The 16,897-nt window shown below is 54.9% G+C and overlaps 1 protein-coding gene across 2 annotated transcripts in view; it reads left to right on the top strand.

Moving 5' to 3' along the window:
* PRIMA1 (proline rich membrane anchor 1) overlaps positions 1–16,897 on the top strand; it is a 62,860-nt gene that overhangs the window by 38,288 nt on the left and 7,675 nt on the right. For both annotated transcript variants that reach the window (XM_058567606.1, XM_058567605.1), the window contains exon 4: positions 7,677–7,806. In XM_058567606.1, coding sequence (XP_058423589.1) covers positions 7,677–7,806 — 130 coding nt within the window. The remainder of the gene's footprint in view (positions 1–7,676; positions 7,807–16,897) is intronic.

Below are 16,897 nucleotides of genomic sequence, written 5' to 3'. Positions count from 1 at the left end.
ACACACACACACACACACACACACACACACACACACAGTCTACTCTAAACACAGGGTGATTGAGCCGACGTGTAAGTCAGACCGCACCACTCCTCTCTCCAGACCCTCCAATGGCACCTCATTTCTCAGTGTAAAAGCCCACATCCTTCTCATGGCCTCCAGGCCCTGAGCCATCTCATCTCCTCTGTCCTCCCCTTGCCCACATCATACCGGCCACACTGGCCGCCTTGCTGCTCCTTAGATATGCCAGGCCCACGCTGACCTCAGGGCCTTTGCTTTACCTCTTCCTCCAGGTACCTGCGTGATGAATCCCTCACCACATCCCGGTCTTTGCTCAAATGTCACCCCTCAAGGCTGACCCTGGCCGCCCCACTTCACGTTGCTATCCTCACACCCTGCATCCCAGCACCCTCAGCCCCCATCAGCTGTCCTGTTTTGGGGTAAAGAAGGACACAGCAGTGTCCATGAAGAAAAGGGGCCTCCCTGTTTCTGTGCCACTCACTTAACAGCTGGGAGACCCATCCAGAAGCCCCCCACAGACTTTTCCTCCTGTGTCATTGTCCAGACCTGCATGACATGCCATCTCTGAACCAATTAGGGGCAGAGGGAGTGGAAAAACCAGGCCTGGCTGAGACCACTGAAAACCCACCTCCCGGGCTGGGCCCACCTCCCCAAAGCCTGTGCAGAGTGGGGGCCACAGGAGAGAATCGGGGCTCTGCTAGGGAGAAGGGGAAGGAGGCAGTGGGCGGCACAAGGGCATCTGCTGCCACCTCTCTGATTGCATATCTCATTTAATCCTTGCACCAGCCCCATCGAGAAGGTTCTGTTGCTTTCCCCCAATTTACAGTGAAAGAAACTGAGATTAAATCTAAAAGATTGAATGATTTTCCCACGGTCGGAATCTAGAATTTAACTCCAGGTCCTTCTGACTCAAAGCCATGTGGATAATCACTGTGCTGACTGGGGGAGAGTCCCCGGAGGAGGGGCTGGGCCACAGTGATAACCAGGCACGAGCCAGCGCAGGCCTGGAGTCGGGAGAGGCGGCCGGGGTGAGAGGAAGGGCAGGAGGGGAGGAGGTCGGGGGGCGCAGCCACAGGATTTGGCCGCTGATGGCCTAGCTGTGGAGCAGAGGGAGTGCTGCCTGAGGCTGGGGTCTGAGCCTGGGGGGTGGGCATTGCTCCTGGTGGGGAGGGCAGGGCGGGAGGCAGCAGCCCACCAATGGATGCTGCACACACGGGGCAGTTGCTGAGAAGAAGCCGAGGGCAGAGAAGATGTTTGAGGGCCACTCGCTCAGCAGTGAGGGTATGACCAGGGGCCTGGGGCAGCTGTCCCTGTGAAGCCCAGCAAGGTAGCCAGCCTGGTCAGCCTTTGTGGTTGCAGCCCTTCTGGAGCCCCGAGACAGTCCTGGTGGCACACTAAGGTCTGTCTCTGGCAGAACCCTGGCAAGAGGCTGGCCAAGGCTTCCAGGGACCAACAGTTTCTGTCCACAGTGGGTGAAAGCTGGGAACACTCAGCCGCGGCAGCCCACCACAGCCCACCGCAGCCCCGCCGACTGGAGCGGGAAGGGGGCTCCTGGACCAGGTGTGGGAAGCAGTGGGAGACTTCCAGTAAGACTGTGGGATGGGGACTGGCCCCGTGGCGTATCAGCTAAGTGCGCGCGCTCTGCTGCTGGCGACCCGGGTTCGGATCCTGGGCATGCACCAGCGCACCGCTTGTCAGGCCATGCTGTGGTGGCGTCCCACATAAAGTGGAGGAAGATGGGCACAGATGTTAGCTCAGGGCCAGTCTTCCTCTGCAAAAAAAAAAAAGAGGATTGGCATGGATGTTAGCTCAGGGCTGATCTTCACAAAAAAAAAAAAGGCTATGGGATGGGTGGGGGACAAGAGCAGATCACCCCAAAGCAGGCTGAGCACGGCACTGCCTCCCTGGCACACAGCCCTCTGCCGACCCTGGGCCAGAGGCCAGGGACCCCCATTTAGGCTGCAGTGTCCACGACCTGCTTCTCTCCTGCAGAGTGGAGAAGGCAGTGCCCCTTGCTTCTGGAAAAGGCAAGTACTTCCCCCCAGGAGCTCGGCCTCCTATCTTTCTAAGTGTGGGCAAGGAATTCCTGCCTTCTGCCTCCTGTCCTTGCGCAGCCAGGGGCTTCCTGCTGTGGGAACCTCTGGTCTGGGGAGGAATCGGGAAGACTTAGGAAAGACAGGGTCTTGATGTGCTGTACCCACAGCCTAAGCCAGATTCCTGTTGGCAGAGAGCGGTGGGAGGGCCCCTCCCGAGCCGAGGTGCAGATGCTGACTGTTTTCACCAAAGCAGCTTCGGAAGAGACTTCTTTCCTCTAGAAACGGGGGCTTATCTCAGAGATTTGCATAAAGCGCCCAGGTCTGATCCCGTATTTGTGGTTTAAAGTCCAGCCACACACTCTGGCACCTTCGAGGTAGACAATGACTGAGCCGCCCCACACCCGAGCTGGCCCACGTGGGACGGTGGACGCCCTGGCACAGGCCTCCCCGTGGATGCCCTGTGCCGTGAATGGACAGCAGCTGGCCTGAGTCGGTCCCTTGTGTTCAGGAGACAATGGGCTCTGTGTGGGGGTGGGGCGTGAGAGGGAGGAGGTGGTGGGCCCTGCTCCCACACCCCTCCTCTTCCGTGGACCTTGGGTCTGTGTCAAGCAGCCCAACAGAGGTGGGGCTGGGGACACGGAGGCAGTGAAAGGGAAAGGGCCGTCAGCCCATGAAGGGACTTCTGAGAACCCGTGTCCTTCGTGGTACTTTGGGGCAGGACGGAGAGACGTGAGGACCAGGCTGTGCTCCCAGTGTGACCTCAGGCAGGCTCCTCCCCTCCTCCGAGCCTTAGTCTCCTCTTTTGTCTAAACAGTCTGTGAAACAGCTTCTGCCACCACACAAGTGTTTTAGCAGAGCTCCTGGACCCCTCGCCGTCCTTGTGAGCCACATAAAACCGATGGGTATTTGAGGTGAGCAGGCTAGGACAAGACAAGAGTAGACATGCTTGTAAATGCCCTTCAATCCTCTGAAACACTTCGTCACTTACCATGTGCCCTGAGTCCCATGTGAGTGCCCTCTTTCTAGACATGCTGGCCAGCGTCCTCAAGACCCTTCATGTGGGCGGGAGGGAGTGGTACAGCAAGGGACCCACATACCCTAAGGGCCAACTATGCCCTGAGACTGTCCCTTGGAGGACAGTCTAAGGAGGCCGTGTGACCCCCTCCGCCCTTGCTCCCAGCCCGGCGGCGCCGTGCCTGAGATGCGAGCCCCAGGCCATGTCCCGAAGCCCAGGCTCGCTTCTGACTGCAGCCTCCGCAGCAAAGGCTGTGGTTTGGGAAGCCATTCACGGACATCCCCTTGAAGGAGACCGGTCTCGACAGCTCAGGGGGCCCTCGACAAGCCTGCGCTGCGTGGTTGTGGTCCGCCTGACGGGCGGGAACTGGGCCGCAAGAAGCAGAGCGGGCAACTGCTGGCGACCCCTCCTCACCTGACAGTAATTAAGGCCAATTAAGTCGCCGCGGTGCAGCTCCTGGGGGTCCGTCAGGAAACCATTCAGGCAGCCTGGGCATGGGTCACCGAAGACTTTGAAAGTTGTGAGAGAAGTGTGAAGGTGCCCCAGAGGCCCCCTGCACGCCCACGGTGTCACCAGCAGTGCCTGGCACTCAGGCTGCGCTCCAGAAACAGGGAGCCACGTGAGCGAGTGGCTGGCCTCTCCAGGTGGCCACACACAGGGTCAAGAGGCCGAGCCGTGGATAAATCCGTAGCCTCCATCTCACAATGGATAAATCATGTTAAAACAAAGAACGTGGCTATCACCCCTTCTTCTAGGAACCTCTGCAAGATATCTTGCAAAACTGGGACTGTTTCTGCCCTACTTGCTGTTTCTGATTCATTCATCCCTCACTCTGTTCCCTCCTGTCGGTCAAACATCTCCTGTGCACAGCAGTTCTGACGAGGAGTTGCAAGTGGCAGGTTCCCAGGTCGTACGTCAATGTGTGTTGATTTGGCCATGAGTGCTGTCACAGGCACACCTGGGTTCAAATCCTGCCAGGCCCCTGGCTGTGTGGCCTGTCTCCCCACTTGCAAAAGCGGGGATAGATATGAGCTTGGCACCCTTGTGACTAGTCGTGTGTGTTGGAGTCAGTGCTCAGCAAACGATGGTTGCTACTCCTGGTACCTTCAAGAACGTGGCCTCATGTGATAGTCAGGGAAACCCCGTGAGGAATATAGGGAAGGCACTCATGGCTGAGAGGAGCTGGGGGCTTGCCTGATCTGCCACAGGTCCTCTTGGCACTGGACGGCCGGAGGGTCCACAAGCCCACAGGAATCTCCTTGGCCTGCTCGGCCTCCTCGATACCCGCGTAGATGGGCACATCCGAAGCTCTCCCCCACCAAATGCTTCTTTTCCAGACATTTTTCCACAAGATATGGGGGCATCTTGAGCTCTTTTCCATTTCTTTCCTAGCACTTGCCACGATGTGTAATTATATATTCGTTGGTGGATTTACTGTGTGCTGTGGGCTTCCTCCACTCTTCTGGAAGTTTCCTTGGGGAGACCTCATCTGTTTCGTTCACTCCCTGGACTCCCCTCTCCATCTCCCCAACTTACCCAATCAGCTGGGTCATGCTGGCATCTCCCTTCCCTGACGGCTGTGTAGAAAGCCTCTCCAGGCAGTAAGCTGGGGCGGCTGTGGAACTCACCTCCTTTGTGTTCTCGGCTCTCAGGGATCACTGCCTCTTGTTGCCTGATGTCCACTGCTTTTAAAACCATTTTTTTGTAGATTTGGTATGTTTTTTGGATGTTTGGGGGGCAGTACAAATCTGGCCCCTGTTACTCCATCTTGGCTGGAAGCAGAAGTCCCGAATATAAGCTGTTAATGATGCATTTCTTGACTGCAAAGAGAACAGTTCCCTTGATCAAGCAAAACTGAGCCCAGGAGCTCTAGATCGCTCTCTCTGGTTGCCATTCTCATCATCTTCACAGGCGTCAGGAGTGTCTAATGAATCCAGCAGACAAAGCCTCGCTGAGTCTCAGGAGAGAGGGTGTTGCGACCCCTGAGATGTCATGACAGCTCCTGCCTTTCTGTCGTGTTTGCAGAGTCTTGGCCGGGAGCAAGGGGGTAGTGACAGGGGACAGAGCTCCCGCAGCCTCACGCCTGGGACCTTACACTCTGGTTGCCTCAGCCTCCCCCATCTGACCTGCCGCTCACAGGTATCGCCTCCCCCTTGAGCCTGAGCACCGAGTGGCTTCCTCTCCTCTGCCACTATGAACTTCACCTTGCACTTTAACAACTCAAGCACGTCTCTTCCCCTCTTGAAGACTGCTGGTTCCCTGAGCAGGGTGATCAGGTCTTGGCCAGCTTTGTAATGATCCATGGGCAGCTGGCACCAGACCTGGTGAGGGCATGATTTACATGTAATTCATCTTCCTACTCCCAGCCTTTAGCACAGTGCCAGGCACAGAGGATGCTCATTAAATGTTTGTGGATGAATGAACGAATGAATGAATGAATGAATGAGTGAATGAGCACCTTCATGATGCTGTCTTCTCGAATATGAACCATCAGTCAGCCCACGTGGTAAGCTGTCCTATCACATCTGGAAAGAAGTCCTGGCCGGGCCCAGTGGGAAGGAAGTGCAGGTAGGGGCAGATCTGGCCTGCAGCCCAAAGATCGGGTCCCAACCGTGGCCCTGGGAAAGCTGTTCTTGATCCTGAACCTCAGTATTGATTCTCTTTTCTGAAATGACCCCTCCTAGGCTTCCTCCAGCTCCAGCATTCACTGGTCCTTTCTAATGTAGAACGAATGTGTCAAAACCTGGAAACAGCCTAGGTGTCCAACAACAGGTGAATGGATGAACAAATTGTGGTGTGTTCATAGAAGGGAATATCACTCAGCAGTAATAAGGAAGGAACCACTGAAGTATGCAACAATGTGGATGAATCTCAAAAACACTTTGCTAAATAAAGGAAGCAAAAAAAAAAAAATACACACTGCATGATTCCATTTATATGAATTTCAAGGACAAGCAAATCTAATCTATGATTTTAGAAAGCAGAATGGTAGTTGCCTGCAGGGTGGGGACTGACTAGAAGCAGGCACAGGGGAACTTTCTGGGGTGATGGAAATAGTCTATGTCATGGTAGAGGTGTGGCTTACACTGGGGTACACATTTGTCAAAGTTGATCAGACAGTACACTTAAGATGGTGCATTTCACTATATGTAAATTACACCTTGATGATTATAACAACTATAACAACAATAATAATGATGAAGCGGGGCCGGCCCCGTGGCTTAGCGGTTAAGTGCGCGCGCTCCGCTACTGGCAGCCCGGGTTCAGATCCCGGGCGCGCACCGACGCATCGCTTGTCCGGCCATGCTGAGGCCACGTCCCACATACAGCAACTAGAAGGATGTGCAACTATGACATACAACTATCTACTGGGGCTTTGGGGAAAAAAAGGAGGAGGATTGGCAATAGATGTTAGCTCAGGGCCAGTCTTCCTCAGCAAAAAGAGGAGGATTGGCATGGATGTTAGCTCAGGGCTGATCTTCCTCACAAAAAAAATAATAATAATAATGATGAAGCATCCATGATGTCCTTTGGGAAATCATCCATTTATTCCCTACATACTGTTGCACCCCTCAAGGTGCCTATTATTAAGCGGACACAGAATCTGGGGCACAGTTTTGATTCTTTTGTACATATTCACATGTCTTGAAGACCTGCCCAAAGCTAGTAGTATCTGTCTGTCTGTCCGTCCATCCATCCATCCATCCCTCTCTCCCTCCTTCCCTCCATCCTAACCACCATCTCTCTCTCTTCCCCTCCCTCTTCCTCTCCCTTCTTCCCTCTCTCTTTCCCTCCCTCCCTCTCTCCTCTCCCATTCCTTTTGGAATTCCCAGCACTTCTTTCCAGTTGTGTCAGGGTCTCCCCAGAGCCTCCGGGCTGAGGCTGCTCAATGTCTCTGCTTTTCTCGGAGAAGGATGAACTGGCTTTGCTGTGAGTCTACACCTGTGCTTCAGGTCCACCCCACACAGCCCGTGCCAAGGGGGAGAAGAGGTTCACCCTAAGGACCCCGTGGATTGAGTCACAACAAGGGGACCCGTGGCACCCAGTGTCAGATGCTTTGTCAATGACAGACCTTTCCAAATTTTGGCCACCCCGTGCAAACTGAGGCGGCTGCAGGTACCCACCATGGGCCAAATCCAAGAAGGGAGACAGCTTGCCCCTCGCAAGAAATTAGCTCGAGAACTGACACTGATGCGCCTGCCTTTCTCTCTTTCCTGCCCCAGTGTGCCCGTGAGCCCTGCTCCCCACCCCCACCTTCAGGGGAAGCGGATCTAATGCCTCAACTGAGAGAGTAAGAGGTTCTGTTATTTTTCATGAGAAATTAAACCTGACCCCGCTGTCAGTTAGCTCATGCCAAGGGAGGATGGATGGCCCCGGGCGCGGCGCTTAACCCCTGCTCAGAGCTCGCCGCCTGGCTGGGGGCCAGCCATGATGTCACCTGCTGCCAGGGTGGGGGTAGGGACAGCAGGACAGGTCAGAGAGCCTTTATCTGGACGATGGATGGCGGAGAGGCCACCCTTGGTGTCAGCCATGATGGTCCATCTCTGACACCGGCTGGGATCTACCCATCCAGGGGAGACTCAGGCCGCTCCTGTCTTTTTCAGCTCCCAACTCTACCTCGTGCCCCGCTGAGGAGAGCTGGTGGTCGGGGCTGGTGATCATCATCGCGGTATGCTGTGCCTCCCTGGTCTTTCTCACCGTGCTTGCCATCATTTGCTACAAAGCCATCAAAAGGTGAGTGCCCACCGGCTCTGAGCCCTGAGGAGGGCCAGCTGGGCTTGGGGCCTCTCTACCCACCCCCATCAAGTTGTTTTTTTAATTATAAAAATTGTTAAGCATGTAAGAAGCAGAAAGAATGTACAGTGAACACTCCTCTACCTTCACCCTGATTCAGCAGTTTATCAAGATTTGGCTAAGACTGGCTACATCTCTTTCCTTTTTCTTTTATCTTTGTCTATGCTGAAAGATTTTAAAGTTGATCTCAGACGTTATGCCCCTGTCATTTTTAGGGAGCTCAGTTCAGCAAGCATACGATGAGCACCAATGATATGCCAGGCTTGGTGCAGTATAAGGTGACCCTACCCGTAAGTCGCAGGCCCTGCCATCAGGAGTTTGCTCAAGGCCTGGGAGTATGGAAATAATCCCTCCAGGGTAGGTGATGGAGGCACAGGAGGGAGGCGCCATGCTGGTTTGGAGTGGGAACTGGGTTTTGGAGTCATCTAAATTCAGACTCCAGTTCAAGCTGTGTGACCAGGAGGAAATCACTTTACCTCTCCGGCCCTCAGTTTCCCTGTATCTGTAACACGAGGGAAAAGAATAACAACCTCACACGGTTCTGAGGAGTGGTGAGATAAATAGTAGGCACAATATGTATGCTCTGCAGTGCCTGGTACACAGTAAGTGCTCACCAAGTGCTGTACCAGCTTCTGTTGTTTCCACAGTTGCAGATAGAGGAAGGATGACAGAGGAGGGAGTGAGGCTCTCTTGGGAGAAGAGAGGCTGAGATGCCTTAGAGAAGGTTCTCAGTGAACGTGACACCTGCGCTGTCTCTGAAGGACACATGGGTGTGTTCCAGGGGGGTCCAGAGTGGTCCAAACAGCAAACTTACGGTGACACTCACGGTCATTTCTGTAACTACCGTCTCACTTTGCCTTTTGAAAAAGGTTACCAGCCACCATGCCCTTGTTGAGCCGGGGTCTGAGGCACTGTGTGGCTGTTGTTGGGCCTGAGGAGGCTTAGGCTGTGTCCCGGCCCTAAGCAGGGCAGAGCAGGCCACGGTGCGAATGGCGCCCCCTGGAGTTGCAACACAGCCACTCTGGCTAGGCCCCTTGATTTCTAGTCTTCGCAGCCTCCAAATGGTGGCCTCCCTGGCTCACAGGGACAGGGTGAAGGGGAAGACAGAGTCAAGAGGCAAACAAAAATGTCGCCAAACACCAAAAGGTCATGGGAATTGTTAATATATTTCTAAGAACAGTTTTAAAAATGCCCTAAGGCCCAAAGTTAGAGGATCTACATTAAGAACAATCGTAACACCTAAAATATTTAGCTTTCCCCCTTTAATCGGTTGTTCTATGTGATTTCGCTTTAATAATTCACAAGCAGAAAGAGTAAAATATCAAGTTAAAAGTGTTAAAACGTGCACACAGTCAGGCACACGGGGTGAAGGGCCACGTCGCCCAACAGCCTGGGGGCGTCCCGGTGACGGGGCGGAAGAGGCCACCGGAGGGGCAGCGTCCAGGGGTCACAGCTCCCAGCCAAGAGCCCCTTCTGCTTTCAACACTCAGGCTGCAAGGCAGTTTTCCCCAAAAATGATAAATAGGTAAATAACAAGGGAGTAACCGTAGTCCAGTGTTTCCTCAGCCAAGCACAGGCCTCGTCGCCCCACCAACATTCTCCCAGTTCATCTTCCCCGCCTCTCTTCCCAGTCAGCTCCATTCCACAGATGAGGAAGCTGAGGTTCAGAGGGGGCAAGGGAACCGGCCAGGATGGCACAACCAGGGAGCAATGGCATCAGAATTTGAACCCAGACCACGTGCTTCCAAAGCCCAGCCCCAACCCCAGCTCTGGATTACTAGAATTGGGCTGAGAACAGGCCTTGCTATTCCTGTCTGCTTCCTCAGGGGGGCCCGGAAGAGAGGGCTCCGGGGCTGTGGTGGGGTGTGTCTGTGCCCCTCTGAGGCCAGAAGGACAGAGACGGGCAGGTCCCAAGGCTCCAAGACCCTGTAATTCAGGGGGAGGCCTGGCCTTGGAGACTCCCAGGGGACACGGCCAATCCCATTCCGACGTGTTTTGGGGTGCCTACTGTGTGCCAGGCTCTTTGGGTGTAGAGACAGGTAAGACCACAGGGTGATGGGGGTGATATGTGAATGACCAGGTTTCAAGGCGGGTGGCGATGAGGCCACGGGAGGTTGGCGGGCAGCCTGCTGTGGGTGCCCGGAGGAGTCACGCTAACTCTGACCCAGATGATCCAGCATGTGAGCTGAGGGCCCGCTGAGATGGGAGGGGGGCTTTAAGAAGCAGAGCAGGGGAAGCACTCCAGGCAAAGGCACCTGTGTGAGCAAAGGCACCAGGGCACCAGGAAGCCTCTGGGATGTGAGAGATGAAGCTGAAGAGAGCCGTGAGCCTGACGGGGGCCTTGGTCGCCAAGCTGAGCAGCTTGCCTCAGCTGGCACTGGGAGCTATTGAAGGTTTTTGAGGAAGAGTGTGCAAGGTCTACGTGGGGCACTGCCAGAGAGTGGGGCACGAGTCCCCCCACAAGGACCACCCCCCTTTCCCTCAGAGACAGGCAGCATCATCTTTTTGATAAGCTCAGGCTCTTCCAAAAGACACACAAAGTCACTCCTGCCTCCCTCTGCCCCAAACCTCTCCTGAAGAAGCCTGCTGCCTGCTTCAACGGCAGGAGGGCGAGGGGACATACCAGCAGAGCAAACTCACACTAATATCCCACTGCGGCGGTGTCCCCAGCTGTGGCGTGCGGGCTTTGTTTCAGTGGGGCTGGGGGTCTCCAAGGAAGGAGTGTGTTGGAGCCACCCTCGCCTCCCTTCAGAGCAGCCGCAGGGGCCTCCTGTCCCCCCTTTGTCCCCTTCCACAGGCTCTGAGCTCGTGGTTCCTGGGTCCGTCCTGGAAAGAAATAGAACTCACCCCAGATGGCTCGGTTGATCCCTTCCTGGAGTGTGGGTGGGGCTTCTTTCCAGAGGCATGAGTGGAGCTCTTTTCCAGGGGGTGTGGGCGGAGCATCCTGCAGGGGCTGCGGGCTGGGCTCCCTCCAGGGGGTGTGGGCGGGGCTCCCTCCAGGGGATGTGGGCGGGGCTTCCAACAGGGGTGTGGGCGGGGCTCCTTTCAGGGATGTGGGCAGGTGAAAGGAGCAAATGAAGCCTGTGAAGGCTTCGGGAGCTCTAGCAGCAGTGAGAGTGGTTAGCACCCCTAGGACAACAGGCAAGGGAAGAAATAGTGCCATCGGAACCTAGAGAGCTTCACAGGAGGGGCCGCTCAGCAGGAGCTGTGGTTGGAACTGCCAGAGATGCAGCCCCAAAACAGGAAGGAAGAGGGAGGAAACGCCCCAACCTCACTCCCTGCCTTCTGGTCTCCCTCAAGTGCCTCCCACTGGCCAAACCCAAGAAACGGGAGCCCAGGAGATGCAATGAGTTGTAGGGCACAGGGTGGATGGGGGTGGTAAATGGAGACTGCCGCCCAGTCCCTCTTCTGCCCCAGCATCATGATCAGCATCCTCCTCTGGTCCAGGATCCAGCCCTCTGCCCTCAAAACCGTCATAATCCAGAGAGGGCGTCCTAGCACCCGGGAACACATATTCAGTGACAGGAGGGGGCTCTGCTCACAGTCAAGCAGAGGCAGAAATAGAGGCCAGGGCTCCCAGACCCGGCCTGGAAGGAGGCCTGAGTGGGGAGGGAGGCCTCAACCCTTGGCGGAGCAAGAAGGTGGCAGCAGAAGTTACACCCCGGTGTGGGAGAGCAAAGTGACCCTCTCTGCTCCCCCCCTGACGTCTGCTGGGAGCTGTAAGAGATAGCCTTGTGCAAGCCAGCTGTCCGTCTGCATTTCTCTCCAGAGTAAATGGAGGATGTCTTGCTCACGGCCAATTCTTACTGGTTAATAATTCATCTGAAACCCGCCTTTTCTCTCGGGAAACAAAAGCATTACATGTCACTGTTAAACCATTAAAAGGAAAATTCAGTGATAAACTCTGCTTTTTTTAAAACTCTCACAGCCTGGAGTCCTAGGGGAGGATTTCCGAGAGATCTTTGTGAATGGCCACAACACAGGCTTTCGGAGCCAGATTGCTGGGAGGATGGTTCTAGAGTCAGCTGAGGTAGGAAGGAGGCAAATCTGGAGATGCCAGCTTGGCATCTGCAGGGATGGGAGGAGAATGAGAAGCAGGTGCAGAAGGAGTGCCCCGCAGTGCCCTCACTGGGCCTTAACCTTGGCGCTGGGCCTTGACCTTGGCAGGTGATGGGGTCTAATCCAAGCTTCCTACACAGACCCAATGACTCAAAGATCATCCTGTGACTCAGCAGACGTTCCCCAAGTCCCAGCTTTGTGCTGGGCAGTACGGGCTCTGGGGGCTCCAAGGTGGGGGAGCCCAGAGGAGGGGGCGCCTCACCCAGACCTGGGCCCCAAGAGGTTTCTTAGAGGGGGCCGGGCATTAACCAGGCCAGGGGGGCTGAGAAGGGGCATTGCTTACAGAGGAACTAGCGTGTGCAAGGCCCCCTATCGACTACCCGAAACTCCAGAGGGTCCCCAGCCATGAGGAGCCCATGCAGTTGGCATTTCGGTGGCCTCATTGCCCTGAGTTTGCTGTGAACAGCCCCTTTATCCACAGCCTCAGGATGATGAGGCCCCAGAGCGCTTAGACGTCCGTACCCTCATGCCCCCTGCCAGGCCTCCTCCTCACCCCTACACCTGGCACACACCTATCATCAGACAGCAGGATAGAAGGAGTTATTAAAGGAACCCGAGACTGGAAGTCAAGACCCCTGAGTTCCAGTCCCAGCCCAGCCCAGTGTGCATCACTGCCCTTGCTGGGCCTCAGTTTTCCTTATCTGTAAAATGAACCTCCTCCAAGTCTCTATGCAGCTCCTGAGCCTTTGTTTCCCATCCCAAGATGGCAGAGGACCACTGCTGCTAGGTCAGTCCACCACTCAGACAGAAATGCTGACCGAAATGCTTGCCAAGGGCTGGGTGAGGGGTCAGGGCTGTGCTTGGCACCAGCGCTTCTGTGGTGGGTACTTCAGACGCAGTCCTGCTGTCTCTGCACACACCCCCTGGGGAGAGAAGCGGGTGTTCATCAGACCACCCCCTAGAGGACCATGTATGTATTACAATCGGAGAGGAGTATCTGAAGGGAAGACCAAGACTCTGAGCAGAGAGGACAAAAGAACCTCTTGGTCCAGGGCGGGATGTGGACCTCAAACAAGCGATGATCAGTGTGAGTCATCGAGACAGAGCTCCAAGGTGCAGGGTGCCCGCTGCCTGGGTAGGGGGACCAGGCCTCAGACCCCAGTTGGAGGGAGGGAGCCCCACAGGCCTGAGGATCCTCAAGAGTGAGGCCGCTCTCATAGAGTGGCTTTGCAGCTTCTCTGAGGGCCACACCCTGCATGCAGAGCCCTGTGTTGAGGAGAGGTGACGCCCACCCCCTCCAAGCCCCTCCCTTAAGCCACCCCCAAACTCCTTGCCTCCTTTGGCCATCCATGGCGTGGGTCCTCCACCTTCTGCCATCGATTTGCCATTTAGTCACTTGACAGCCTTTTCCTTCTAATTTACAAGGTATTGGCTGAAAGACCAATAAAAGGCTGCAGAACAGTTTGGCCCATCCTGCAGACCGTTAATTGCAGACAATAAGCAAGCATGCTGCTCCCTGGAGTGAGCTCGGGTGTGCGCGCGTGCCCGAGTGTGTCGGAGCACGCGCATTATTGCTGGGCTCTGGCGCTCGTCAGCTGTTCGTGGTTGAGCCGCTTCCAGTAGCATGGGCACTTTTGGTCGCCCAAGTCTCTTTGTTGATGCCTTAGAAAACCCGTTGACTGCCACCGGGCTGCTCAGTGAGTCAGTGCTGGTCCACAGACATTTATTGAGCACCTATTGTGTGCTGGGGACTAGACTAGGCATCGGGGATGTAGAGATAACAAGACTGAGTCCCTGCTGTCCTCCCGCTAGTGGACGGAGCAGACCAAATACACACACCAGCAAATTAGTAAATGAGCTGCTTTAAAAGACTAGAATTGCTATGACGAGGAGAAATAAGCTCAGAGTAATAGGGGAGAGAAAGGGAGGGGGTGGGAGAGGGGTTGCTTCCCCCTCCCAGAGCCAGGAGTGCTGCGCATGCCTCTCAAGGGGCGTTATGGTGAGAAAGTATGGTTGGGGCTTTGTGCATCCATTACCACCTTTTCAACTAATTTTTATTGTTATCAAAGTAATACATACACATAGTTTAAAATGTCAAATGTGTCACAGCCTATGAAGAAAAGCAGCAGCCCCCCAACTGTCCCCCCTTCTCCCCCAAGTCGCATTCTTGAGAAGCAACCACTTTTGAGTGTTTCGTCTGGTACTTTTCTCCATATTCTAAGTGATGCGGATACTCTATTTAAATTTTCTTTCAATTTTAAACATCATCCATCGACATTGCACTATGGAGGATGGAAGGTTCAGCATCCTAACATTACGCACAGACACACAAGACACTCCGCTCTTCCCATCCTCTTCCTATGGGTATCTCCAGTGTGGGGTTCAGTGACCAGCCAGGTTCCCCCTTAGTAGCCAATGTGAATCTTGTTCACGGCTGAGTCACGTGGTGTGCTGTGATTTGTTCCTTCCCTGGAGTTAGCTGTGCCTCCTCTCAATATGGTCCTGTACATCGGGTGATCGACCCGCCAGCTCCGTGGTTGTCTGGAGACTCCGTCCTTCTCTCCAGGTGGGTGGCAGCTCTCTGGGCCTGCTGCACAGCCGTTGGGCTACGATCGTCTTCTCCAACAGCCTTCCAAGCTGACGTAGGGTCCTTACAGAGCTCCTCTCTGGGAACTTGCTGCACTCAGCTCTCTCCCTCTCCAGTCCTTCATCTCTTTAGCTTGACTCCATCATGGAATTTTTCAAAGATCTTTCCTGAATCATAGACTAATAGCAAATCAGTCAGTGAGGTTAGTTTCCTTTCGAGAATTTACATTCTTTTTGGAGCTTTGGGATGGCCCAGAGGAGGATTAGTTCTTACTGAATGTGAGGCAAGTAGAGAAGACCTGGTTACCTGGGGCTGTGGAATGCCATGGAAGGGTAGAAATGGGTTTTGTGTGGTGTCTGAGCCAGACTAAGCCTCCATGGTCATGGGAAGAAACAGACCTGGATGGGGAAGAGAGGGGACTCGGGTCAGAGATTTCCAGCCCTCCTCCTGTGTTCTTTGAGGGTTCTTGTGTTCAGGGAGCTCCCTCTAGCCGTGCTCCTCACTCAAGACCCAGCTCTCCCACCACCCCTCTGCCATGGCGTTCTGGACTGGTGTGGCTCTTTCTCCCCTGCCCGACGGCTAGAGCAGTAGCTCTCCCTCAGTTTACATAGACTTGCCAGATTCTACCTTTTAAATTGACAAACTCTATTTAGAATTTGAGTAGACTCAGGGTTTTTTTTTCCTCCCTTTGGGTGAATGGAGTAGAATCTGCTTTTAGAATAAATAACATGGGCCCAGTTTTAAATGCATGGCGCCACTCCTTCACCGGTTTCCGTTTCCTCCACCCTCTGCCATCTGTGCTCCCTGCCCTCCAAGCCCCGTCCCTTCAGCCTTCTCCCCATACACAAGCTCAAGTACACACACGCTGACTCAGCGGCGCCCTCTCTGTGCCCGGAGTGGCCCGGCCTCCCTCCTGCCTGTTTATGACACACTCTCGGGCTGACTGCCTCAAAGGAGCCCCGGCCATCTGCTGCCTCCTCCTCCCCCCACAGGGCGCACCCACCAGCCTGGCCCTCTCTCCCCCTGGTCTCTTCCGAACTTCAGTCAGGGTCAGAGCAGGGGCCGGAGGAAGAAAAGGTAGGTTGGGCCCAGGGATTCGGGACAGAGTGGAACCTCTTCATCCAGCTTCAACTCACCACAAACTTCAGGGAGCAAGAAATTCACCTAGGATGCATCTTGGACCCCTGGGGTCTTGGACTGGGGTATCTCATGCACCACAACCTCTTGGGCCAGGTGGGGGCCAATGCAGTGATGGGGGCTGAGACCCAGCCACTCCCACCTGTGCCTTCTCCTATATGCTGTCCGTATATAGACCTATAACCGCACCACCCCCACAGCCCCCATATCCAGCCTCTCTGACTGGAAATGGAGACCACCTTGTCTGGCTGTACCATGAACCAAGTCAAAGTTAGTACAGTCATGCACCGCATAACGATGTTTCAGTCAACGATGGACCACGTGTGACGGTGGTCCCCTAAGGTTAGGGCCATACAGCCTAGGTGTGGCTATACCATCTAGGTTTGTGTAAGTACACACTATAATGTTCCCGCAATGACGAAATCATTTCTCAGAACACATCCCTTCTGTTAAGTGACGTGTGACTGTATTCTCCGACCCTTGAGCATCAAGACGTGGCCTTGGCTGCTCAGAGACCATCTTACTTCCTTTGGCACATTGGCTGGATTCAGGGAGCAGGGTCTTGTGCTTCATTGCAAACCAGAATTCAATCTTCTAACTCCTGGGCCAGTGCTCTTTCCCCTGGACCATGCTGCTGTCCTCTAGGTTGTCTATGGTTTGGTTTTCCCCCAGTGATGGGACCGACATGCAGGTTTCTTTTGAGTCCCAGATGCCACAGTGTCTCTCATTATCATCAGCACCACAATCCTCCCTCCAAGAAGAGATTGGACCCAGAAGGGCCTGGGGCACCTGCCTTCAGATGCTTCTTTGGGCTTATTTGTTCTCCCAAGGGACCCGCCCGCTGTGATGGGGGATGACATTCCGTCCTGGCGGTAGGAGGCGGGCAGCAGGGGTGAGCTGCTTTGTCGGCCCGACGTCCTCGGTGCTGTGGGGCCATGGGGCCCAGGCATGTGGCACTGCAGGCCAGTCATTGACAGAAGGGCAAGCAGACTGAGGGTGTGCTCGGTGCTGGTGGACAGGAGACTCAAGCAGGTCCCTGCTTCTTGGGACCTTTTCCTTTTGTCACCAAGAAGCTCCATCCCTCTCTGATCTCCTCTCTCCAGACATGCTGGGGCAAGGTCCTGGGGCAGGGCAAGGGGGTAGAATGGAATCCCTGATGTAAGGAGGCCTCAGATGGCTCCCCACTGCTCTCAGAATAAGATGCAGGTGCCTTACCCTGCCAGCGGGTCCCCGGGGAGAACGCAACCC

Source organism: Diceros bicornis, chromosome 24 (genome assembly GCF_020826845.1).
Source record: "Diceros bicornis minor isolate mBicDic1 chromosome 24, mDicBic1.mat.cur, whole genome shotgun sequence".
NCBI lineage: Eukaryota > Metazoa > Chordata > Mammalia > Perissodactyla > Rhinocerotidae > Diceros > Diceros bicornis.
The sequence above is the reverse complement of the archived record's forward strand: the minus strand, read 5'-3'. Positions and strand labels throughout refer to the sequence as shown.